Below are 26002 nucleotides of genomic sequence, written 5' to 3'. Positions count from 1 at the left end.
TCTATACAACATGACAAAGTTTGAGACTAGAAAGGAGGACTTTGAAATTCAATATAGAAGTCTTCAAAAATGTGGAAGCTATGCATGCATGGGTGATAGAATGAGAGGATGAATGCACGAACGTAGGTGTTTTACACATGGAAGGATGATTATATAGAAGAAAAATTAGGGATTTAGAAAAATAGTAACTTTTATTTTAGGTTTTGTGTTTTATGGAATTTTAGCAAAGGATGCCACCTAACAGGAAAGCTGCAAAGGAAGTGGTTCTTCATTTAGAGAAAACCAAAATTTAGGTAAGATCACCTGGTGTGTTCTTTGAGGAGGAAGGTACAGTGAGGGTCTTTGGTTTTCAAGTAAAATAAAAATTATGGGTATATTTAAACTTCTGAAAGGAAGACACAACAGTATGAAGATTAATAATACATTCAAAGAATAAAGCATTATGGGCTAACCTTGGTACTTGGATGCAGTTGTGTTTTGTAAATGAGAAGAATGTGAGAAATTATAAAACTAAATAACATTACATTCCCAATGAAACTCATGAGTGAAGTTAAATCTTGCTCAAAACAAACTAAACCTAGTTAATCATCAGAGTCACATAAGGAAATGGGTTTGTTCTGGACGTTCTTCAGATCTGTTAGATGGGAATCACTGAAGATATGACCTAAAATTAAAAGGGTAGGGAATTTTTTTTGTGTTGTGAATAAGTCCAAGTTTAAGACCAGTGCTAGCATTTAGGAATTACAAATACCAGGTCTATGCTTATTATTCTACTTGGCAATAGCTGCCCTGTTGCAGAGTTCCAACCAACTAGAATCAGTAGTTTCAGTCTCATGCAGTCTTGGTTGGTGATGGTTGGAAACAAAACCAAACCCATATCTTCTGGACATTTCCTTTAGAATATCTTATCCTAATTGGATAGAGCTTCAAATGCATTTAGATGCAAAAAAAAAAAAAAAAAGACAAATCTGCTAAAATGACTTAAACTTAGAGGACAGAGATAGTTATGGTGTAGATTCTTTAACTCAAACACTGTGAAAGTTAAGAACTATGTGATTTTTCTTTTTCCATGAACCTCATGTTTGTTACCTTATAGTCACAGGATGATTGTTGAAGCTCTCTGTGCATGTCACATTTAGGGCATGAAGCAGGCAGAAATGGGAGAGGAGTCAATATTTTTGGCTATGTGATTCAGTAGACAATTCTTTCACAAATGATCTTAGTTGCTAGAAAGGACAATAAAACTGAATATTTTAATATTCAGATAAATGTTTTCATATTATCTGGAAATAAAGACAGGCAGGGCAAAAAGGATTATGAGTTGAATGAACAAACATTTTTTATGGAAACTCAAAGTGAACATGTTTCAAAGTAAATTTTAATTTTCCTGAAAAATCTATTCCCTCACTTACATTACCTATTTTAGTCAATGGCATATTCATCACCAGAAGTCTGGCTCTAAAAGAAATACACAAGGAAGTTTTTCAGGTGGCAAAAACCAAGAAACCAGAGAAAAATTCCAAATGTCAAGAGTAAAGGCATAACAATTGTACACCCAATACTTCACACCTGCCACTTAAAGAGGTTTAATTTGGCTCAGGAGATCAAGCCTATGGTTGGCTGGCTCCAAGGCAGAAACATGATAGAAAGGTCTGGGAGAGAAAAAATGCTTAATTCATGGCAATGAGGAAGCAGAGCAGAGACCCAGAGAAGAATGTACAGGGCAGGCAAGGGACCAGATATAATACCCAAAGTCATGCCTACATGACCTGCCCAGACATATCCACAAGTGTTCTGTATAATTTCCCTGGGGGCTCCCAAGACAATTAAGTTGACACAATTAGGTTTGACCATCACATCTTATCCTTCATCAACTTCACACCTAAACACATTTCCTTAAACCATACTTAATGTGCAAAGAAACACAAGGTTGTAATTCTGCCTAACATGATACTATTATCTTGTGTACAACTGAAAGTGTACTACACTATTCTCCCAAATCTCAACTATTCTAGAAGTTTTCAAAAGTCCAACTGGAAACTCAAGGCAAAGTCTTTGATGAAAAAATAAATAACAGGTTACATAATCTCAAGGCACAGTGGTGTAAGGGAAATAATCACATTCTAAAGGGGAGGAACAAGAGTATAAAAATGCTTCAGACCAAAGTAAGACTGAAACCCTGCATGGCAAACATTAATTCCTGTATATCCAGATCTGGTATCTCAAGCATGGAGTAGTAAAATGTGAATTCCAAAGGGCTTTGCCCTTTATGGCCCGACCGGTTGCAACTCACATACCTCTCCTTGAGATGGCTCCACTCTTCGCTTACCTGTTTTATTGGCAGATATTCTGCATTTTCTGGCATCTCCTGAATGTCTTTACTGCATATTTGGCTTCATTCCTACAGCCTCATATACTGTTCTCTCAGGCGCTCCTTGCCTGGTTTTATAGACTTTCTTCGGAAATCTGGGTAAAAGCCTCTCTGACCCCACAACTGTTGTATTCTACATGCCTCTAAAACCAACATGATGTGGATTAAATCAAGGTGTCTTGCCAGAAGTAGCAGGAGTCACACCGTTTGGACTATGGTTGCAGCAACCTGTAAATGCCTGGATGGCTGAGCATGGTGAAATGAACCTTAGAGTACCAGTTCCCTAGGAGGCCCTTCCTGAGCAAGGGTAGCAGAATCTCGGTTCTCAAATGAAAGGTTTCCACTGTTGCTACCTGGACCTGCAATGGGTAAGGTCTCGATGATTGTTGAGATGTCCTCAAAGTATCTTTTTTCTTGTCCCTGTACAAAGTGTTTGGTTTCTCTATAGTAGCCCCAATGTCTTTAGCAGCTACACTTCATTTGGCCTTAATTTTTTCACATGGTTTCTTCTGTGTCAAAATTTAAGGTTTTCTGCTCTGTTATGCCCCAAATCCTCACTCTAAAATCTCAGTAAAAGCAACCAGCAGTAGCTATGCCACAGCCTGAATATTAGACTACTTTTTAATTTCCCTTTCCAGATCAGTTAGTCCACTATGCTCAGTCTCAGTCTCCTGTGAGGTCTTGGGATGTAGACAAAGTGTAGAATTTTTCTTTTTCTTTCTTTTTTTTTTTTTTTTGCCATAGTATAACACACATGGCCTCTAGTCCAAGTGCAGATGGAATCCTTGTTCCCAATTGAAACCTCCTAGCGTAGCCTTTACAGTCCACATTTTCATCATAATTCTGTTCTTCTGAGTGTCAGTCAGAATCACCTATCAGGCTGTGCTTACAATATTCCAAACCTGCCCTGGCTATGTATCTATTTTGAACTTCCTCCCACAAACCTGTTCCAAAAGTTTCTAAACCACATACTTATGTACGGTCACAGGAAGATCCCCACTTCTCTGGTACCAATTATCTGTGCTAACGTTCCTGTTGCTGGAACATACTACCCAACACATGGTTTCAGGAGATTCAATATCCATTTTGGGGCTCTAAGGCATGCATACCATGGCAGAAGAATGCTTAGTTCATGGAAGACAGGAAACAGGGCTGGGAAGCAGCTCCAGATAGGAAGGGGCAAAGAATGGATATAGTTCCCAGAGTCATGTCTCCAGAAACCATCCTAAAAAAACAAGAAGTGTGGGCCACTAATCATGTACTTGAGTTTAATTGTCACATCGACCGAAATCACAAATATCTGAATAAACAGAGTGGAATAACTTCCTACTCTAAAAATTATATATATATATAATAACCCATAAGTAATATATTATATCACACAATATAGTCTGAGATTATCTATCTATATTTGAATGTTGATTAAAAATATTTTAACACTCTGTGGTTGACTGAGGTATGTAGCTATAACATGATTATAACATCATATGACTTGTAAAAGTTCTGCATCTGTAAGACTTCTACCATTTATTTAGACAATTATAAATAGTGGGTTCAACTAAGATATGCATAACTTTTAAAGCAAACACTAAAAGCAAACAAATAATAATGGATACATTAAAATCAAAAGTCAAGATATTGAACAGTAAAGTGATATATATATAAAAGAAAAAATAGATGATAAAGGCAAAAATATAGTTGGGGTTAAAAGAAAGGATATTAAAAGTATAGGAGAGAAACGAAAAATTGAAATAGCCAGTGCAATTGTAATCATGCAATCATTAAACATGAGTGAATTTTAAAACACTTAGAGTGAAAAGTTACCAGATTTCATATGTTATAGGAACACACTTTAATCTGGTTAAGAAAACCATTATAAATTATTTTAAATAAATTAATTAAAAATAAAGTCATTGAGAAAATGCACTAGACAACACTAATCAAAAAAAGATAGACTGGCTATATTAATGTACTTCAGAACAAGAAAAATTAACAAGGATATATAGGGACATTATACAATGATAAAAGGGTAAATTCACTAAGAAAATATCATCCTAAGCATATCTATGTCCACATACATATGTATACATTCAGTAGAACACATATACAAAAATTAGCAATAATGCAAAAAATGAACAAAATGATCCACTGATTTGATATAATTGGAGTTTATTGCAAGTAGTAAGCAGTGTATATAGTGGAATAAATCAAATAAGTTGGAGTAGAATGTGCACACACAACAGTAGGTGATACAGCCTCCTAGGGTCAGAAAATAGAGTGGAATTGAAGCAATCACTCCAGAAACAAAATTTAAATGAGCATTAAAATTTTACAGCTATGGACTAAATTGTATCCCTCTGCCACCAAGTTCATACTTTGGGCCTCTAACCCCAAATATGACTGAATCTGGAGGTTGGGATTTTAGGAGGTAATTCAGGTTAAGTGAGCTCATCAGGATAGGACTTATTTGATGTTGCTGTGGCCTTATTAGTGGAGGAAGTTTCCTCTTCTCTTTGCTCATACTCACATAATGACACAATGCAAAAGGGAGCCATTTGGAATCCTAGAGAGACACCTTCATCATAATCCAACTGTGATTTCCAGCTTCTACAGCTATGACAAAAATGTAGTTTACACCCCCAATTTGTGGTGTTTTCCTTGTGGTAGACAGAGCAGACTAAGACATTTACTAGTGAAAGTAAACAATATTTTAACATAATACATATTTTAAAAATCAATATGAATTAAACAATTCAATGATGAATAAAGCACTAAAATATTAAGGACAGGATCACTATTGTTAAATGTTTCAGGCTCTAATATGGCTTAGCATGGCACTATGTGAACCACAAAACCTGAAAAACCTTAAATAATTGAAATAGTACAAGAAATATCCTCTGACTATAATAAAATTCAACAAAAAATCTGGGAAGTTCACCATTATTTGGAAATTAAGCAACACACTTAATATTTTAGTATATGCACTTCTGAAATGCATCCAACAGCACACTTTTGAAAACACTATTTTCATCAATCGATAACAATAACCCACAACCTGCGGACCAACTGAAAACACTATTTTCAAATAACGAAGTACAAACACTTGATAACTGAGTTGCATTCCTGTGACTAGGTCATTAAATGACTTGGTTGCTAAAGGTGGTGTTTTATAGTGTGTACATCACAATATTTGGGATAAGGACATAGTCAAAGGAAACTCCAACTTGATGACTTTGTTTTTAATTGTATACCTCTTACATGCAGTACTGTGATGTACAATAGAATATAAAATTACTCTCCTGTACAGTACAATCAGCAAAAATTATGGTACTGTATAAACAAGGTATACTCTACCCCCCAAAAAGACAATGAAACTCTATAAATGCCCCCAAAAGAAAGAAGAAAGGCCATAAATCTGAGCAGTTGGTTACAAGTCTAAACAGTCATTTAACACCAGGTCATAAATCTGAATAGTCTTTAAACAGGTCAATAAATGGAGAATATCTGTATTAGGCATCATATTATCAAAATAATTCAATGAAAATGATTTGTTTTTCTTAAGAACATGTGTTCTCTGGTACCCTTTAAAATAAAATACAGCAGCCACCAACAAATCATCACATCATCTGAGTTCAGGTATTACGGATCCTTCACATGTCAGGAAAGGCAGGGATAGATATTATTCAGAAAATCCAGAATATCTCATGCTATAGCAACGATACAGAAAGGACTCATCAATAATCATGATTGCAAAAGAGATGCAATTCAGATATGATCTTTAGCAAATCAATGAAGTATCTATGCTTATAGATCTTCACATGCCATTTCCTGGTATTTTAGCAACTTCAATGAATTCTTTAATGTTCCGTTGATCACACAGTTGATATTGAGGGAAGACAAATGAAACTGAAAAGCAGTACTACAAATAAAGTATCACAGAACTTTAACCTGCTTGACTGTAAAAACCACTGGAAATGCCCAATATTCTTGAGAGTAAACTGGCATTAACGGAACCACTGCTCTGTCCGCCTCTGCTGTAAATATCTTTGAAGATAGAAAGACATATAAAGTATGTAGTAAAGGAGCTTCCTATCCAGCAGTGAATGACAAAACTTAAGCACATAAAAGCATCACAGAGCCAAAAATAGCAGTGATAATTAATTGTTCAATTTTTTCCTGTACTTTAAAAGTGTATATATAACCCTGGAGAAAATATGTGCACCCATATGGTATGCGACATTTCACACATCTAAAAGTTTCATAGGTAACATCACTTCTAAGAGCTTGTCTATATCTGAGGGTTTACTTAACTCCAAATGAATCAATTTTATTATCACCCCAGGAACTATTGGAAGCAAATAGTCCTTAGCAGTAAGCCCAATAAAAAGAGCACACTGATAAATTTTTCTCACCCTTTGCCATAGCTGTTCTGCCTGTATCATATATGAGTGATAGGCCTCATAAGAAGGTGCCTCAAATCACTTCCTTCTGCATCAAAACAAGCAAATCATATATATTTTGGATATTTAGGAAAAAAAGCAACCTCATATGAGGTAGCTTAATTTTCCCCGCTGTCAGACACTTCTCATTTAACCACTAGATTCCGTTCCTGTGAGTAGGTTGTTAAATGACTTAGTTGCTAAATGAAGAATCATATATAATAGGTATAGCACCATATTCTGAACAAAGTTATCATCAAGGGAATCTTCAACTTGATGGCTTTGGTTTTACTTGCACAACTCCTACACGCAGTACTGTGATGTATCACAGAACATAAAACTACAGTACTGTACAGTATAGTCAGCAAAATTACAGTACTGTATAAGCAAAGTATACTGTACCAAAAAATAGAAAAAAAGACATTGAGGATCTGTAAATGTACCAATAAAATAAAAATAAAATAAAAAAGACAGACCCTAAGTCTGAGAGGTAGGTTATAAATTTGAACAGTCCTTAAACATGGTGTCATAAGTCTGACCCAATTTGACCCAGTCTAACCCAGAGATTGAAGCTTTACCATCGAGATGTGCAGAGCTGTAAAAAAAAAAAAGAGACTGGTCATAATTTTGAGCAGTGGGTTGTAAGTCTCAACAGTCATTAAACAAGTGCATGGCTAAAGGAGGAATATCTTTATTTTTTTTTAACTGAATGAAAAAGAAAATTTCACATACTAAAATTGTACAATACAGGCAGTATTTTAAGAGAAATTGATAGGTATAAAAGTTTTATTAGCAAAGTAGAAAGGTCCCAAATTAGTAATTTCACTGTCTAAAGAAAGTAGAAAAACTGAAAGTAGAAAAAAAAGTGTGTGTGTGTGTAGAAAAAAAGTGTGTGTGTGCGTGCGTGTGTGCGTGTGTGAGGGTAGTGAAGAGTTGAAAATGGGAAATAATAGAGAAAATTATTGAAACAAAACCTGGTTATTTGGAAGAAGATAAAATTGTTAAAGTTCTATTTCAGTTGACTAAGAAAAGAAAGAGAAAGCACATACAATGCCCATTTTAGGAATGAAATAGGGGCTACCACAAAAGACTCTACAAATATTAAAAGGATAATAGTAAAGGAATGCTACAAATAACTGTTTGCCCAATAATTCAACAATTTCTATGAAATGAACAAATTCTTTGACAGAAGCTACTAAGTATCAATAAAAGGAAAGTGATTACCTAAAGTCTTTTATCCTTATTAAATAAGACTCCTAGTGAAAATCATCAGTTAAAGATAACTCCAGGATCACATGGTTTCAATACAAATTGTCTCAGATATTTAGGAGGAAATACTCTTGGTTCTGTATATTGTATTCAGGAAAATAGCAAGGAAGAGGACACTTGTTACCTTATTCAGCAAAGTCAGCATGGCCTGAACACAAGAAGCACACAAAAATATTATAAGAAAACTACAGGTCAATATTCCTAACAAACATAAAAGTAGTTCACAAAATTTATCAAAAGGAACCCAATAATATTTGAAAAACAAATATAGTGCAAAATCCTAAGAATGCAAGGTTGGTTTGATGTTTGGAAAGAATCAATATGACTTACCGTGATAACAGACTAAAGAAGAAAAAGAGTATATGCTCATCTCAATAAATGCATAAAAAGCATTTTATGTAATTCAAAAGATATTCATGATTCAAACCTCAACAAAATTATGAGCTTCTTAAATTGACAAAAAGGCAAGTGCAAAATCTCTACAGCTAACACCATACCCTCTGTTTGCTTTTAAGACTGGGAACCAGGAAAGGATATCTACTTATCATTTTATTCAAAAATATACTGGAAGTCCTATCTAGTGCAATAGACACCTAATATATGCAAAAGGAACAGAAGAAATAATTTTATCTCTTTGTAGATAGCATTATTATCTAAGATCTTAGAGAACTTATTTTATTCCTTTAATTTTAAAATGTGGGACACTTTTTGAATTTGTGTGTCACTGTTGTGCCCGGGACCATGCTGGTCTTTTCTGTGTTGTTCCAGTGTTCCCATATTTATTGCTGAAGTGAGCACACAATTTATGTTTTAAAAATAAATTTTTCTGGAACTATAAAATGTGTTTATGATCATAGTAGGATATGAGGTCACTATAAAATCAAACTTATTTCACACAGCAGCAATGAACTATTGGAAATCACAATGAGAAAAATTGTACCATATATAATACATTCAAAGTAAAATCTTATGGATTTAGTGGAGTATAAGCTGGATCTGTTTTTGGAAATTTACAGAACATTGATGAAAAGCATGAAGAACTAAATATTAATATTGCCACATAAATTTCAAAAAATTTAAAAATGGTACTGTGAAATAGGAAGTAACTGCTGAAAGGGAAAAGGGATGAGGGGGTTGGGTGGAAGAGAAAAGAAAAAAAAAGAAAAAAAAAACCGGTAAAATGGTAAGAAAGCTTGGTAATGAAGGAACAAGGGGTTGAAGAGAAGGAAGAGAAATGACAAAGAAAAGGCGCTAAGATATATCATGTACAGGTACAATTTCCCTACGATGAATGTGATCATTATGCATATCTAAACTGTACCAATAAAATTAATTATAAGGCAAAAAAAGATTTTAAAGTTGAAAATTTCTGAGCATGAGTGAGCTTATACACTGTTTATTAACTGTACTAGTTTGATACAAACAACCCTAAAGTTTTGGATATATGTACTTACGTTTACTATAACATAGTAACCATTTTATAAAAGTGCTTAGTACAGGCATTTTTATGGTGTCTGCAAGTTTTTGCCTTTTGTACAAAAACTTTAATTCTCTTTGTGATATTAGAGGAATCTTTTCGAGTATTTTCACATTTTCAAATGATGCCACCTGAGCCTATGCCTTCCCAAGAAGCAGAAATTCATTGTATATTTACTGGAAAAAGAATTGCTTTGTCGAAGCAGAAACTATAGAAAGAAATCAAGGTTGTGTCTGTGATTGCATAAGAATATGTTCAATCAGTGGTCCTTGAATAACACTGATTCTCGAATAAATTGCTGATTATAATTTGTAGAAAGAGTCAAGCTGTGGCTCATAATCAGAATATTGTGAAATTCTGTGGATATTTTTAGATTGGCTTTCCATGACACAAATAATACAAATCACCACTTAATTAGAATCTTCCAGGTGCATACATATTCAGTTAAATATCCAGTTACATAACTAAGGACCTTTTTAAATCTTAACTTCCACATAAGAACTTTTAAGATCCAAAGGTGTTCATTGAAATCCATTGCATGTTGAAGAAATTTGACAGAGAAATGCTTTGAAACCTCTAGAGTAAAATTTAGAGGTCAGTTATGACTGTTACTGCAATAATCTGTGACTTGGACTTCATTCTCTAACAACTGAGAGTCTCTGGTGAATTCCACAAAACCTGTTTGCACAAGATAACATATGAAGGCAATACACTCAGACTCATGCCTTCGTTAGTACAGTGACCATGGACTGGTTCTCAAAGCTTCCTCCTGATGATCATGTGCCATTGGTTAAGAATTTTGAAACACTCAAAAAACTCCACTATGATTAGAAGGTGGTTCAGTAGAAGAGGGGCAGGAGGAGGAGAAAGGGGGAATTTATTTATGAGCTGGAACATTAGCAAGTAACATCTTTAAGTAGCTTTAAGCTTTGGGATTGAATGCATTAAAGTAATAAGTATTGTCTGGGAAATTTATTGATTAACAATTTACGCCTACCACACCAAAACATATACCCATATATTAATTTTATGGTTATAAATTCTAACTTTGGGTCCAATGGTAGTAAAAGTGGTTGACACACTAAAAAGATATTTAATACCAAGTGACACATGATACATTTTAATTTTATGCAGTTTGTATTGTTTATTGCAGTTTTGCTATTGTTTATAGTACATATTTGGTCTTTGTAAATGGTGACAAATTAGAGATAATATATAGCATTTAATCGAACTATGACCAATATTTAATTACCTTAGCTCTAGGGAGTAGATTTTTCAGCTGTGATATGAATCTACAAAATTACAGTTTTAATTGTTTCATGATAATTGTTATTGTGCAATCTTTGCTTCATTTATTGCCAACATTCCCTTAATTGCATCTGTTTTATTTTCAGTATATCTTGCATTCAGGAGGATTTGCATATTCATTATTTGCAAAATCCCTTTATGAGAAACCAGATTGTGTATATGTGTTGGGAAAGCATTTTCATGACCATTGCTTCAATTTTCTCACAAATAAAAATGTAAATGATTTATGTTTAGCCTGCAATAATTTGTATAAATTATTGTTGATTTTTTTGAGGTTATTTATTTATTCATTTGTTAAAAAGTATATAGTGAGCCCCTATATTATCCTAAGAACTTTTCTAAGCAGGAGGGAGAGGAGCAGTGAAAAAACAAACAATAACCATTTGCATAAATTGAGCTTATATTTTGGCCAAGGAGAGAAAGGCACAGAATATGTAAGTAAAAATATGTTTTGTGTCAAGTGGTGACATTTGTTATGGAGAACAAGAAAAATGAACTGAGAAAAGAAATGCTAGAGGTGAGGTAAGATGATTACATTTTAAGTAGAGTACTCAGCGTGTTTCCTTTAAAAACATGTTAATAAGCAGAAAGACCAAGGAGTAGAGAGCAAGCTATGTGCATATTGAAATGAACTGTAAATGCAAAGATCTGCAGTGGTAAGGGTGGCTTACGTGAGGATGGTTATGGTAAGGACTTCATGTTTCTGTCGTATGAAATGGTCCTATGCAAAGGGTTTGATCAGGGGAGACTAGACCTGCCTCACATATCTAAATATCGTAGAGTGGTTAAAGGCAGTAACATGCAGGCAGACTAAGACGGTATTACTATAATCCAGGAAGGGATAGTCCATTGAGCTAGAGGTGGTAGCAGTACAGCAGGAGACGGGATGTTGTCAGAGCCTGTTTGTTTTGCAGGCAAAACAGACATTTGCTGATGGACACTACTGTATGTTTACTGAGAAAGACAAACAGACAGACATAGAGAATTGCATTTTTTTTTTTTTTGACCTGAACTAGAAGGATGATATTTGAATTATTTTCTTGCTTCTGGGATAAAATCCCAACATCCACAAGTTAAAGGAGGAAAGATTTATTTTGGCTTACAATTTGTAGCAGTCCATAGTGGGTTGGCTCCTGGGCAGGGCAACATGGCATAGGGGCATGGCGGAGGATAAACAGTCCATGGCAGGGCAGGTAAAAGATAAAAAGTGGGATCAAGGGAAGAAGAAGAGTATATCTATGTGCTCTTCCAGGTCACACCCAGAATGATCTATTTTTCCCATCAGGCCTCACTTCCCAACATCATTCCCAGCTATAAACCCATCAGTGGACTAATCCAGTATCACAACCCACGATCTAGCCACCCTCTAAAAGTCCATCTATGAATGCATGGGGCTTTGGTGGACATTTTTAAGGTATGAACTATAGCAGATGAAGGTCTCATTAGTGGAGACCGGAAAGACTATGGGAAGAGAAAGTTTGCATAGAAAAAAATCGGAAGTTTAAATTTAAACCTATTTCTACTTCAGTTCTTGTTCTTCCACATAAAGGGACCACCCCCAATCCTTTGTTTTAATAGGGCTACCTAGAGGTAGAAAGTGCTTTGTAGAATTGAATTAATTTTAAGAAATCTTTTCAGTGGTATTTGCTTCTCACTTCCTGCCATTCTTTATATTTAACAGATGAAATGTTACCATGTCAAGAAGCATCAAATACGGAAGAACAGCTCTGTCCTCTGGATACAGATCTCTGCAGAACTGATTCTACAGATGAAGAACTGAGATGTATGTGTTATATTGAGATGCTTACCTTATTGGTGTGTACACAGTTTAAAGATATAGATACCACTGGTAGGAATATATACATGTAACCCTTATTCACACTAATGTCCTAGAGTTAGCTGAAGTGTGAAAGAAGGCTGTGGTTTATTAAAAAGGTGTAAACTACTGAAAACATCTATTGAAGGTGATGATTTCTAAAATGACTCCATTAAAGACCATTTTAGAAGTACACACAGTTTCTGCTTTAAATTTCCAATGCAACTGGAATAGCAAATAATTAAACTATCTAATTCCATAATGTAGGTAAGCCCAAATAGCCCTATATTTTTTTCACTACTGGGGATCAAAACTAGGGCCTTATGCATTCTTAGAAAGTATTCTGCCACCCAGTCACAATCCCAGCCTCAGGCCAAACGCTATAAAATTTAAAACACTGTAATTGAAGCAGTGGTATCAGAAAACTAGATCTGCTCCCCCTGGCTCCTCCCTCCTTGCTTTCTTTCCTCAACTTCTTTCTTTCCATTCACGGTTCTTTTTTGAGATGGTGAATGTCTGGACTCACTGAAGAACTTTTTCAAATACAGTTGCCGGTATTCCCTAAGACTTATTAAATCTAGATTTCCAGATATTAATATATCCGTGTCAGACTTTCCATTAATTATAACATTTAACCCAGGTTAAGCAGCCACTCTAGCAAACTGTAATGGTTTGCTAAGATCATTTCCTTTCTTCTGTAGGGTGTCACAACTGTGGATTTGACTTTGACTTGTGTGACAGGAAGTCAGAGGCATCTGCTGGGCAAATTTCCTGGATGTGCACCAAAGCAAGTGAGATTCCTACATTAGAATCTGCACCTCAGCGGGACCACAATATCAGTGAAGAAGGTAACAAATAAATCATAATTTATTTAATAGAAATCTTAGAATTCTACTTTCTTTTGACTGGTAGTAATAAGACATTACATAGAGACAATGTAATAAGACATTACATTGATGAACATAGTATACCAAGTTGATCATGTCAATAGACACCAAAAGTAAGAAAAAAACAAACCATGTTTCCAACATAGTATAAAAGAACAATTATGCTATTTTAACTATTGCTTGTAAATTTTATGATTTTCCTATCAGCAAGAGATATTAGACTTTGTGGGAATGAGAAGGAGAGGTACTGGATGGTTTTTCTACCAAGTGCACTTGATCCCAGTCACTGCACTGCCATCAAGGAGTTCCTTCCATCTGTTCTAACAAATTAATTTTGTATTTTATGATTATTTTTTCACCATTTTTATTTCTTTGACTGGGAGAAGAGTATTATTAATCTTTTGTTTTTATTTTCTTCTCAATTGTGGAGCTTTGTATTTTTAATTTTTAATATCTATCTTTAGCGTTAAATTTCTTTAGCAGAAACTAAAGTGCAAGGTATTTCTGTTTTCTTGAATATGAGAAAGACCTTGATTCAATGGAAGTATTCTTCTAATCTTTTTTTTGTTTTGAGTTTACATGTTAACATTTTAAATTTTTATATTTACAATTAGTATAATTGTATGTTTTTATCATTTCCTATAATGACCATTGTTTTTTAAATTTTTATTGATTATTTTTTATGTGTGTGTGTGACGCTGGGATTGAACCCAGGACCCCACACATGCTACACAAGGGCTGTACTCTGAGTTATACCTTCAGCCCCCAAACCATTGTTCTTAAAAATTTCATGTTTCTTCTCTAGCTTTTTCTTTTTCTTGCAAAAGTTGATATTTTAATTTATTATTTTATTTGGAGATGAGCTATGGTAATAAGTTCCCTTAGTGTTTGGCAACTTAATATGTTTTTAAATTGGCCTTATTCCTTTTGTTTGTTTGTTTGTTTGTTTTTTCCGGTACCGGGAACCGAACTCATGACCTTGCGCTTGCCAGGCAGGCGCTGTGCCACTGAGCTAAATCCCCAGCCTTGGCCTTATTCCTATATAATTATCTGCTCAGACAATTTTAGAATGAGGTTTGTGTGCTTCTACTTTCTCAGTTCATTATGGTTGTCCTTCATTACCTCCTAACACTTGCTTTTATAATTGAGAAGTCTGAGTTCATCTAATATTTTTTTGAATTTACTGAAAAGTTAAAAAATGTTTCTTTATCTTTGATGTTGAAAGTTTGGTATGGGGGCTGGGGATTTAGCTCAGCGGCAAAAAGCGCCTGCCTGGCAAGCATAAGGTCGTGAGTTCGGTTCACGGTACCGGAGAAAAACCAAAAAAAAAAAACAGAAAGTTTGGTATGATAAGAATAGGTGTGAAAAAAAAAAATATATATATATATATATATATATACCAGGAATCAAACTCAGGACCTTGTGCTTGCTAAGCAATGTGAATATATTTTCATTAGGGGCCAAGAATGTAGCTCAGGGGCTCAGCACCTGGCTAGCAAACTCAAGGTCCTGAATTCAATTCCCAGTATCCAATATATATTATATATCTATATATATCTATATATATAATATATATATAATTTTTGAGTCCTCAGAATACATAAACTGTATGACTTGAAAATTATCTGTTATTCAAATAATTTTTTTCTTTTTCCTTGAGTTCCTTTTTATATCTATTGGATCACTTTAAACTGTGAAACTTGGCACCTCTTTTTACTTTCTGCATGATTTATTCTATTTTACATCATATTCTTAGCGCTGTTTCCTGAAACAAATTTTCTCTGACTAGGTTTAGTCTAGGTTATATTCTAGTGGGCATTTACTTTCTATACTCCTTTATGGTGGCACAAATATGGTAGTACTTACAGAGACAAAATATTTCTAATGCTCACATTTGTCCCTGGTGTTGTTGCTGTCATCATTTCATTTATCAATTTTATCATTTCATCAATTTTTTTGGTACCAGGAATTGAACTCAGGACCTTGTGCTTGCTAGGCAGGTTCTATGCCACTGAGCTATACCCCCATACTCTATCATTACATATATAGATTTATGTATAATATTTATAAACTGTAACAATGAAATACTTTGTTGCTATTACTCCCTGAACAAACCATTAATGGATCAATCAAAAATAAGAAATTTTTTGCATTCTTATAATTTTCTAATATTCTATTTTGTTTATGTGCATCCAAGTTTTTAATCTATATTATTTTCCTTCCCTCTGACAAACTTATTTCTTGCAAAGCAGTTTTAATGGAAAGAATTTCTTCAATTTTAGAAAATATTTAACTCCCCCTTACGCTGCATGACAATTCATTGGATGCAGATTTACTCATTGTTAATTTTTGGGGGAGGAGGCCTTAACCCTAAGTATTTCACTTCACTCTTTTCTTGCATGTGTAGTTTCTCAGGTATAATTCTAAAATTTTTTCTCCTTGATAGGTAAGATGTTTTTCCCTCTGGCTTCTATCAAGATATTTTATTTTATTTTATTTTATTTTATTTTTTATTTTCTGCAGTTTGAACATTATATGCCCAATGCAGTTGTTTTTCTTTGTTTTTAGCATTTGTTCTCAGTGTTTTTATTTTCCTGAGTTTCCTGTATCTGTGATTTGGTTTCTGACATTATTTGTGGAAGTTCTCAAATTATTGCTTCAAATATTATCTGGTTCTTTCTCCATATTTTTCTTATACACACATTTCATATATACGAAGTGTTTTATATGTCTTCCACAGTTCATAATACTCTTTCTTTATTTTGATCCAATAGTTTTCTTTTTTCTGCATTTCAGCCTTGGGAATACCATTTACATATCTCCAAGCTCAATGATTCTTCCTTTAACTATGTCTAGTTTGCTAATGAGTCCACAGATACATTCCTGATTTCTATTTTACTGCTTTTGATCTCTGTCATTTCATTCTTAGAATTTCCATTTGTCTGCCTACACTTTTCTGTTGGACCTTTTAGCATAGTAATCACACTTTTTTTAAATTCACAGTCTGATCTTCCAACATTGCTACGATATCCGAGTCTAGTTCTGATGCTTCTTTTTCTGGACTGTGTTTTTCCTTTCAATATGCATTGCAATTTTTTCTCTCAAAAGCCACATTTATAAAGAGCATGGCTTTTTGTATAAAAGTGTTATGATCAGGAGTGTGAGCTCTTATGCAGTTGAATTGGCTCAGGGTTGACCTGTTTACTTTTTTGCTACAGTGGAAATATATGAGGCTAAATATTACCTGGTGTCCTTGTTTTTGTCTTCTTGATTGTCACTGAGTTCTCTTAGAGAATTCTTAAATAAGATCTGAGCCAAATAGTTCTTTTAGTACTTATCTTCCCCTACTACACAAGAGCTTTGTTGATGTGATAGTAAGTTAGGAGACCAGGGGAAACATTCTACAGTCCTATTATTAAGTCTCAGTCTTTTAGTGAGCCTGGGCTTCTGTTCCGTCACCTTCAAAGGGTTTATTAATACCCCATCCCCCACCTTAGGTGAGGCAGGAAGGCTGGGCAAGGGGGTGGGAGGGCTTTGGGTTTTTTCCTCCCCCTGTATGGAAGGCTAACCTTGAATGGAGTTGTATATTGTCATTTAGACTCTGGCACAATTCTAGTGATTTAGGTTGTGATAAAGTATATTTTTCATGAATCAGATCCTCTTAAGAACAGAATAGTACAGGTTTTCTTCAAAATTGCTGCCTTTCCTCCTTCCCAATTGCAAACACAAAGGGATTTTTCTCTAATTTCCACTGTGAGAATTTTATAGGATTCCTGGAGGTAAAGCTCCGAGAGTGCGCTGTCCACATAGTTAGGTTGGGAACCTACGGCACGTGTGCTGCTGCAAATAGTTCGTATCACTAGAAAGCCGAAACATTTCACCATCACTGTCCTAGAGCTTTTCGACTTATCCACACTGAGATCAGTTTAGGTTTTCCTCTTTGGGCACTCGTTCGGGCAGGGTTTTGTAATCCTGTGATTTGCCCTAGTAAGCTGAGTCTCTTTGCCTGCCCCCTCCCCCGCCCGCCCCACCTCCGGTCTGACTGTAGGACAGTGGATTGCATACTGACAGCTCTCTGGTGGATCTGCACAGAGCTGGTGACTTGAAGTTTCTTCAGTTGAATGTGAAGAGGTGTTGACTCTTGTTTATTCTTGTTAAGTGGATAAAAGTCACAACTTCCAACTTCCTTGCGTGTGGTCCAAAACCAGAAATTTTGTAGGCTTTTTTCACTGAGATTTGTTCTCTTTCTCCAGCCCTTCCATTCTTTCCCGCTCTTACTCTTGGTTCCCAACCCTTTGAGTTTAGTGATTTTTGTTATAGCATTATTCATCTCCCCAAGACCTTCTCTGTGTAACAATACTAGCTGAGGTATTCTTACACCATGGGCGTTCTTGTAGTTTTGCACTGTAGCTTAACTAGAATCAGGTAGTGTTACATGAGCAGGGTTTTTGCTTCATTCTTTGACTTCACTCTGGTTTGACTCAGTTTTTTTATTTCTTTTGTGCAACTTGAATCAGTAAGTATCCAGACTGAGACAGCCTGCTTCTTGTCCCAGAGTCCAAGAATTCTGTGATTTCTGTTGCGTTGGTACTGAACATATTTATTCTTTCCTTATCTTTTGAAATATTTTTCGTATTTTAATCTCTGTCTACTTTCTTAAAAATGTTTTAAGTTTTTATAATTTCTTTGTGTTTAAATCAGAGGCTAAATATTGTTACTGTGCCAATTTGATTAAAGCCTAAATTTCTAGGAAATAAGTTTCACTTAATTTAAATTTGTAGTTTTTAGAAACTATGGGGATATTTACTAACATATAAAGAAATGAATTATCTCAAACTTTGTTACAAACATATCATAGAAAACTCTTTGTATACCTGATATAACAATATTATTGATTAAGGAAGAGTCCAACTTGGTTTTAAATATCAGATGAGAAAATGGATTAAAATTATTTTTATGTACTGTAAAATTCATAGGTGAAATTTGATGGGATTGTAGACACTTTATACTTTCATATCATTTGGTAACAAAGAGAACATTTAAAATTGTATAGTCTTAAGACTATATGAATGTAGAAGAATAATCAGAAAGGTAAATATTCGGGGGAAAAAGAAGAATTCTTGATTAATGAAATAATGCATTATTACATTTAAAATAAAATTGTAATAATCTGATGGTGGAAGAATTTTTATATCATAGATTTCTTTAATAAGAATATTAAGCTTCAATATTGAGGATGCCATCAAACTATGATTTTAGAAATGAGGTAAAATTACAAAATGTTTCAAAAGTCAAATATAAAAATAAAGCCTATCATTTGTAGCTAATGACATTGTTTTCAGCATCAAATTCTTTTAAATAAACTATTTTTCCTAAACCTAGGGTTAAGAATTTTAAAAATATAATAGTTTTGTTCAGACAGAGAGCAGCTAATTTTCTCTTTTCCTTTTTTTTTTTTTTAGACCGCTATGTATGGGTCGGGGCAAAGCATCCTTTTGCTCTCAGCCATGCGGACAGCACTGCTTATTTAAACAGCTCTGTGTGTCACTGCTTGGGCAGGAGATGCCATCTTCAATTCTATTACTCCATGGACAGCAGTATTCTAAGAGTGGGACTATATAACAACGAGGTAAGAAGGAGTACCATTTCAAGTTCATGCAATTAGTGAGCTTTCTATTCTTGACAACTTGTGTTTCTATTTCACAGTTCTATCTAAACCTTAGAGATTTTGTAACTTAGCATTCAGTATACTTTTCAGAAGAATTAGTAAGAGGCCAGTGTATGAAAGGAAGAAGTATCGTGCACCAAAATTAATATGATAATTTGCACAGTATTATTTCATAAAATTGCAAAAATCCACAAACTGTTAATAAGAAATGGTAGTTCTCACTCAAGTAAAGTATCTGGAATTTTGGGTTGTTAGCTTGATGTTGAAACTTTGATGTGATCTGTGTGGATTTTAGATCACTATATCATTGAAACTATAAATATGGAAGTAAGTTATTTGTTTTAGTACAACTAGATGCACTTAATGGCTGGTAGTTGCTGATTAAATATAGACAAAGTGTCCTTTGAAAAAAAAAGAGACACCTGGTAGAAAGTTATGGTAACTATGCCAGGGTATCAAACACATTGAGGCCTAAAAGCTATTTTCTACAAGAGGGAGAATGCATGAGGCACTTTGACAATCTCTATTATGAAGAGAAAATTATTTATAAATGGGAATAAAGCAACTATGGGGGTAAATAGCAGTCATTCTAGAAACTGGAGGCATTTGGCAATAACTGCAGGAGTTCTGACATTGGAAGAAAGGAACCCAGTAAAGGCATCCAAGTGAATTGCCTGTATCCAAGGATACTTTCAATAAATCTGCTTAAAACTTCCCCATGACACAGACCACATTTATTATTTCAACAAAGGTTTTCACCTCTACTTATTTGGTGCCATGGACAACCTGCCACGAGCATTTTCCTCTGGCCTGCCTTTCTGTGAATGACATGTGGTCACAACCCTCAAATGTTAGGTGCTCATCATCAAGATATTTGAACATTCAGGAGGAATCTTTTCTCTCCCTCTCTTTGCCTTTTGTGCCATTTTCATCCTCTTTGGTCTTCTTTCTTCTACTTCTTCCTTTTACAGATACTCAGGAGTCTCAGTCACACATTTAAATTGATATTCTCCTTAAAAATCACAATACATGCTTCTTTGTTACCAGGATGAGACATAACGTGTAGCATTCTGTAACTGCGTTATATTTTTGTGACTTTTTGGCAGTGGCAGCTTGTAGACAATTGGTTTGCATCTGTTGGACCTATTTCATTTTATTTGATAAATCACATGGGTAGCGGTAGAGGGAAGAAAACCATGTCCCTACTCTTTCTGCACCACAACAAAACTTTTTACATGAATGGTGCCATTCTAGAGCAAACAAATGAAATACCCTCAAAACTAAAAATCAAAAGTTAAACTTTATCCAAATATCATTCATGTCCCAACAATATTTTTGTTATTGTCCTGTAGATACACTCCCCCTACCCCGTTTAAATGGGGCCCCGTGAGGTACCAGGTAATCCAGAATCTTCTGTCATTTCCAGTTTCCTCCTTCAATAATGGCATAGAAAAAAAATTTAGACAAATTTTATAGACTTTAAATCATATTTGAAACTACTTAACAAGAAGACCCTGCATAATATTATTCACATGGCAAGTAATAAATTTGTGTTCATTTTGTGAATGAGCAACCTAAATTTAATTAGAAATTTGAATCTTATATATTCTAATCTCAAGGATTGTCTTAATATAACCTGAACATCAGTGATAGAATTTAAAATTTCAATATGTGTAACAGAGTTATGATTGGCTGAAAATAGCATCATTCTTCTGGTGGCTTTAGAGCTGTACAATAAAAACATGAGAATAAATTGTCTTCAGATACCATATAATCTAAAATGGATTTAACAAGCATTCATGTCCTACATTATAAGGAAAGAAGCCTGCAGAACTGATCTAGAGTATTAACTAGAACCCGTTGGGTACAGAGATTAGAGAGTATCTACTGATGTTGAACCCCCTGTGTGCACCTTGTATCCTGCAAGACGTCCTGTCTTTTCTGACACTTTTATTTGTCACTTTATATCCATGTAACATGGTGGTCACTGATAAAAAATCTGCATCAAGGGATATTTAAGACAAAAATAGATGCTTTAGCACATACTTTAATAGGACTCAACATAAGAATATTGTTGAAAAAATGTCATTTGTATCTTCTGTCAATAGGACACTGTTCACCAATCTGAGCATACTCATATTTAATGATAATAGTAAAGTCATCTGGGTTACTTCCAGAGGACATTAGAACTGGAGAGGTAGGAAATGCCTGTGAAGATAATTTGTTCAGTAAGAAGTACTCTTTCAGAGTCTGCTTAAGCTCAACACACTTCCAGTTTGTACTGCCTAGCTATCCTTGGAATTATCTCTGTTCATCACCTATAAAATAATAATTACAACAGCCTCCATTTTTCTTGAGAAGTTCCATGCCAGTGAGTCATGGATCTAGGGTGACTTGCTTGAGACACCATTTACATGTTTTCTAAATCTCCAGTGACAAATAGAAAGAGCATAAAGTTTAGAAAGGAAATACCCTATAGAGTATTTTTGTATAATACAGTTTTTAAAGTTATAATGTTTTCCTTGAAAGAAGGTCTTTACCAAATTACATAGATTTGTCATGTGTCTCAATTAGTATATAAAATTAGTATATGAAAACTCACAAGTTTGGGAAGAGCTCTTTCTCCCTTTTCGAAAAACTGGAAATATTTTCTTCAGGGAAACCAATTAGTTATTGTGGGGAAAAAAGCACCATTGCTCTAAATTTTTCTCATAAAATGAACAGTAGGAGACATGATGAATGCAAAATGCCAAGAAATGTCTTGAAAAGCATTTACGGAAGATCTATATGTCTTCGTGCTAAATAAATGAAAATGGAAATAATTGGAAGAATTTGTTGTACAGTTCAGCTTTTGTAACTCGTGCATCTTGCTGTGACACAGAAACTATCAGCTAAAAATACTTTCATGTGTTTCATTGTGTTGTGGAAGTTTCCTAGTTAGTACGAATGTGTACTGATGTGAAGTGTATTTTTATGGATTTAGATTACTTTGCAAAATATGTAGGGATTGGAAATTCGGAGTAGACTTCAAAGTGTAGAGGACTAAGTTGGAAATGGATTTATTTTTGGAAAATATTGGATATGAATGAAATAATGGAGTAAGGAGATAAATGCTTACCATGAGTGTGAAAAATTAGGTCATGTGTCATTAGAATTACAGCAGTTATTACCTTCCCTTGTTTTCTGTCTCATACTAAAAGGCAAGCAAGGCCAGTCTCAGAGTTCAACCTGAGACATTTATGGCATTCTCCACGTTTTCATCATAGTGATACATGAAAAATAAATATGTCCTATATTATGAACATTCTGCTTTGTCTTTCCTGGGGAAATGTCAAATTGAGTTGAATGTTTCCTAAAATCTAAAGAAAAATGGGATTATCTCAGAGCATAAAATCATGGCCATAAATCATAAAGATCAATACTATAAACACAGTTATGGAGTATATAGTAGACTTTTTGAAAAAATGTCTTGCTTCATAGTGTGTAGTGATAATTTTACATATTTTGGAAATTAACAGTAGATCATTGTACTGGTATATGGCATAGTATGCTCTGGAAGAGCTAAAAAGACCTTTTATAGAATGACTGGACAGTAAAAATATTATATGGAGCAGTAATTATGTGGAACTTGGAATGAATTATTCTATAGGAAATAATATTGAGATGGTACAGGAAGTGCTTCTAATATTTCTTGAAATATATATTAAATGTTTGCCTGTTCTTTCTTTCCTTTCTAGTGTCATGGCAAAATCACTAAATGTAATAATATAAAGATTAACATTTAAATTGCTGGCATTATCAGTTGCTATTTAGAATTTTATTTTTGAAATGGTGTTTCATTTCTTTTCAGAGTCCATTCAAACTTTTTGTTCTGTCTTAGTATTTTTATCCATGAAAAGATGGAAAGCAGGGTTGTTGAATATGATCAATGCACACTGTATGCATGAAAGGAGATATCACACTGAATTTCAGTGATTATGTATATTCAATTTATGCATTGATAAAAATAAACATTTTAAAAAGCAGGTTTGTTAGAAACACACATTGTGTATTTATTGTTCCTTTATAATGTTATTTAACTTATTCTTTCTTAGCTCTAATACTTTAAATTTCCCAGTATTTAATAGCATATATATATATGCCTACTAAACAAATGCCTACTAAACAAATGCCTACTAAAATGTAATTGAGAAAGCATATATATCAATGTGAAAGCAGTATGTCTTTTTCTCCAAATCAAAGGAAGAAGAAACATTTTGGACATACAATACATCAACTCAGAGCAAATGGGTGAAAGCAGACATGTTAATACCAGAAGGTCTGAAGACATTTAAGGTATAAAAGAAAACAAACAAGGGGCTGGGGATTTAGCTCAGCGGCAAAGGCGCCTGCCTGGCAAGTGCAAGGTCGTGAGTTCGGTTCCCGGTACTGGAGAAAAACCAAAAAAAAAAAAAAAAAAAACCAAAGAAAACAAACAAGTATTTTTAATCATAAGTTTAACTTTTAGTTTTGAAGTAGTGAACTTATCATCAGCTACTAAATTTGAATTTGCATTTAAATTAATGTAGACTTGTGTGTCTAGGGAGAGTAGTAATTACATACACCTGGCCCGTAGCAGACCAAATTTCCCATGAACAGAGTATCTAGTGTGTCTACTCTTGATCAAAGCTGTTCCTTTTTCTGTGCATTCCTGTGTAGCAATTCCAGATGCTTGCCTTGCACAAGAGAAGTAGTATTTATTATGAATATAATAAATGGTAAACTGATGTTGAAAATCTGTGAAATATATATGTAAATATTCTGAATGCACTAATTCATGTCTTTATAATACTTGGATAATTGTATCTATGACAAGAAACATACACATGCCCACAGAAACTCAGTGAATTCTGTCTCTTAAGATATTAACTTTAGATTTTGTGTTTTATATGTCACATAGGTCTATTTATGCTTGGGTATGAGTTTTAAAATAGGCTGGTTTTATGGATGGTTTATGAAACAAATTTCATTCCTTTATGATACAGTTTGTACATATTTCCAGATATTGAAGGGAAGAATTCCCAAAGTACTGATGTGTAAACATTTAGTATTCCCTATACTTGTAAACTTGGAATCCTGGGCCATAGAAATTTTGTGGCAAACTTGAAGTTTAAATCACATTCAATGTTTCTGAGTTAATATTTTGACACTGTTTTAATTCATTTATAAGCTGGCACTTGACTTTATAACTTCTGAAAGAGGTATTCAGTAAGTCTCTGTTTGCACAAACTGAAGATTTAAGTTGATGTTGTTATTTGACTCAAAGATAAAATAAAACAGAGAAGGTAAATTTATCACTTATCTAGAGTAAGATGTATTTTAGTGTAGCTTAGTGTGTTCATTTAGTGTGGTTTACTTTGCATTCACCTAATGGCCAAGTCCATGACCATCTTTTCATATATTTGTGGTCATTTGTACTTCTAAGAAGTATCTCTTTACTTCAGTTGACCATTTTTGATTGTCCTTTTATCTTTGAGCATCTAATATTTTGAATTATATATATGTACACACCAGATATTAGTCATCTGAAGAAATTCTTGTGCAACTGAGGTTCTGCTCAGAAAGTCCTTGCTGATCCTTACGACTACAGGAGTTTCACATCTGTAGCTTTCAGCAGATTAAGTGTTTCCATTTCCATGTTTAGGTCTTTGATCCATTTTGATTTTAGTTTAGCACCTGATGAGAGATGTGAGTCTATATTCAATCTTCTGTATATTGATAGCTATCTTTCCCAGAAGCAATTTGTTAAAGAAGTAATGTTGCTTCCAGTGTATATTTTGGCCCCTTTGTCAGAGCTCAAATAGCTGAATGTGGCTGGGTTTGTTTTTCTGCTCTCTACTTGTTCCATTGATCTGTGTATCTGGTTTTTTTTGCCAGTACCATGCTGTTTTTATCATTGTAGTTTTGTAATATAACTTCAGATCAGGGATTGTGATGCCATTTCCTGTGCTCTTATTACCCAGGATTGCTTTTGCTATTATTCTTGGTCTCTTCTGATTCCATATAAATTTTAGAATTATTTTCAATCACTCTGTGAGGATTGCTATTGATGTTTTGATTTGGGTTGTCATTAAATCTGTATGCCAGTTTTGGAACTATGGCCATTTTGATTATATTGGTTCTGCCTATCCAAGAGCAGGGGAGAGCTTTATATTTTCCAACATTTTTTTCATCTCCTTTGCAGAGTATATAGTTTTTATTGTAGACATCTTTCACTTCTTTGGTTAATTTCTAAGCACTTGTTTTTTTAATTTATGCTATTGTGAATGTTATTGTTTTTCTAATTTCTTTCTCAGTGAGCTTATTATTTGGGTATAGGAACACCATTCATTTCTGTGTGTTGATTTTGCATCCTGCCACGTTGCTGAATTTGGGTATTAATTCTAGGATTCTTTTGATGGAGTTTTTTTGAGTCTTCTCTGTAGAGGTTCATGTCATCTGAAAACAATGATAATTTGACTTCATCCTGTCCTGTGCATATCCCTTTTACTTATTTTTCTTGAATGATTTCTCTGGATCATATTTTGCAGACGATGTTTAACAGAAGTGCTGAGAGTGGACATCCTTATCTTGCTCCTGACTTTAGAGGGAAAGATTTCAATTTTTCCCTATTTAATATGATGTTGGTAGTAGGTTTGTCATAAATGGTTATCAGATTGAGGTACAGTTCCTCTGTACATATTTTTTTAGTGGTTGTATCATATATGGATGCTGGATATTTTCAAAGA

The 26002-nt window shown here is 34.2% G+C and overlaps 1 protein-coding gene across 1 annotated transcript in view; it reads left to right on the top strand.

The window, feature by feature from the left end:
- Positions 1 to 26002, top strand: part of Malrd1 (MAM and LDL receptor class A domain containing 1) — a 600954-nt gene that overhangs the window by 57094 nt on the left and 517858 nt on the right. The window contains exons 6-9 of the mRNA XM_005387237.2: positions 12546 to 12647; positions 13382 to 13528; positions 19030 to 19196; positions 23478 to 23570. Of these exons, the coding sequence (XP_005387294.2) occupies positions 12546 to 12647; positions 13382 to 13528; positions 19030 to 19196; positions 23478 to 23570 (509 nt within the window). The remainder of the gene's footprint in view (positions 1 to 12545; positions 12648 to 13381; positions 13529 to 19029; positions 19197 to 23477; positions 23571 to 26002) is intronic.

The sequence above is a fragment of the Chinchilla lanigera genome, unplaced genomic scaffold (assembly GCF_000276665.1).
Source record: "Chinchilla lanigera isolate Chin_1 unplaced genomic scaffold, ChiLan1.0 scaffold00028, whole genome shotgun sequence".
Taxonomy (NCBI): Eukaryota; Metazoa; Chordata; class Mammalia; order Rodentia; family Chinchillidae; genus Chinchilla; species Chinchilla lanigera.
This window is presented reverse-complemented; position numbering and strand designations above follow the sequence as displayed.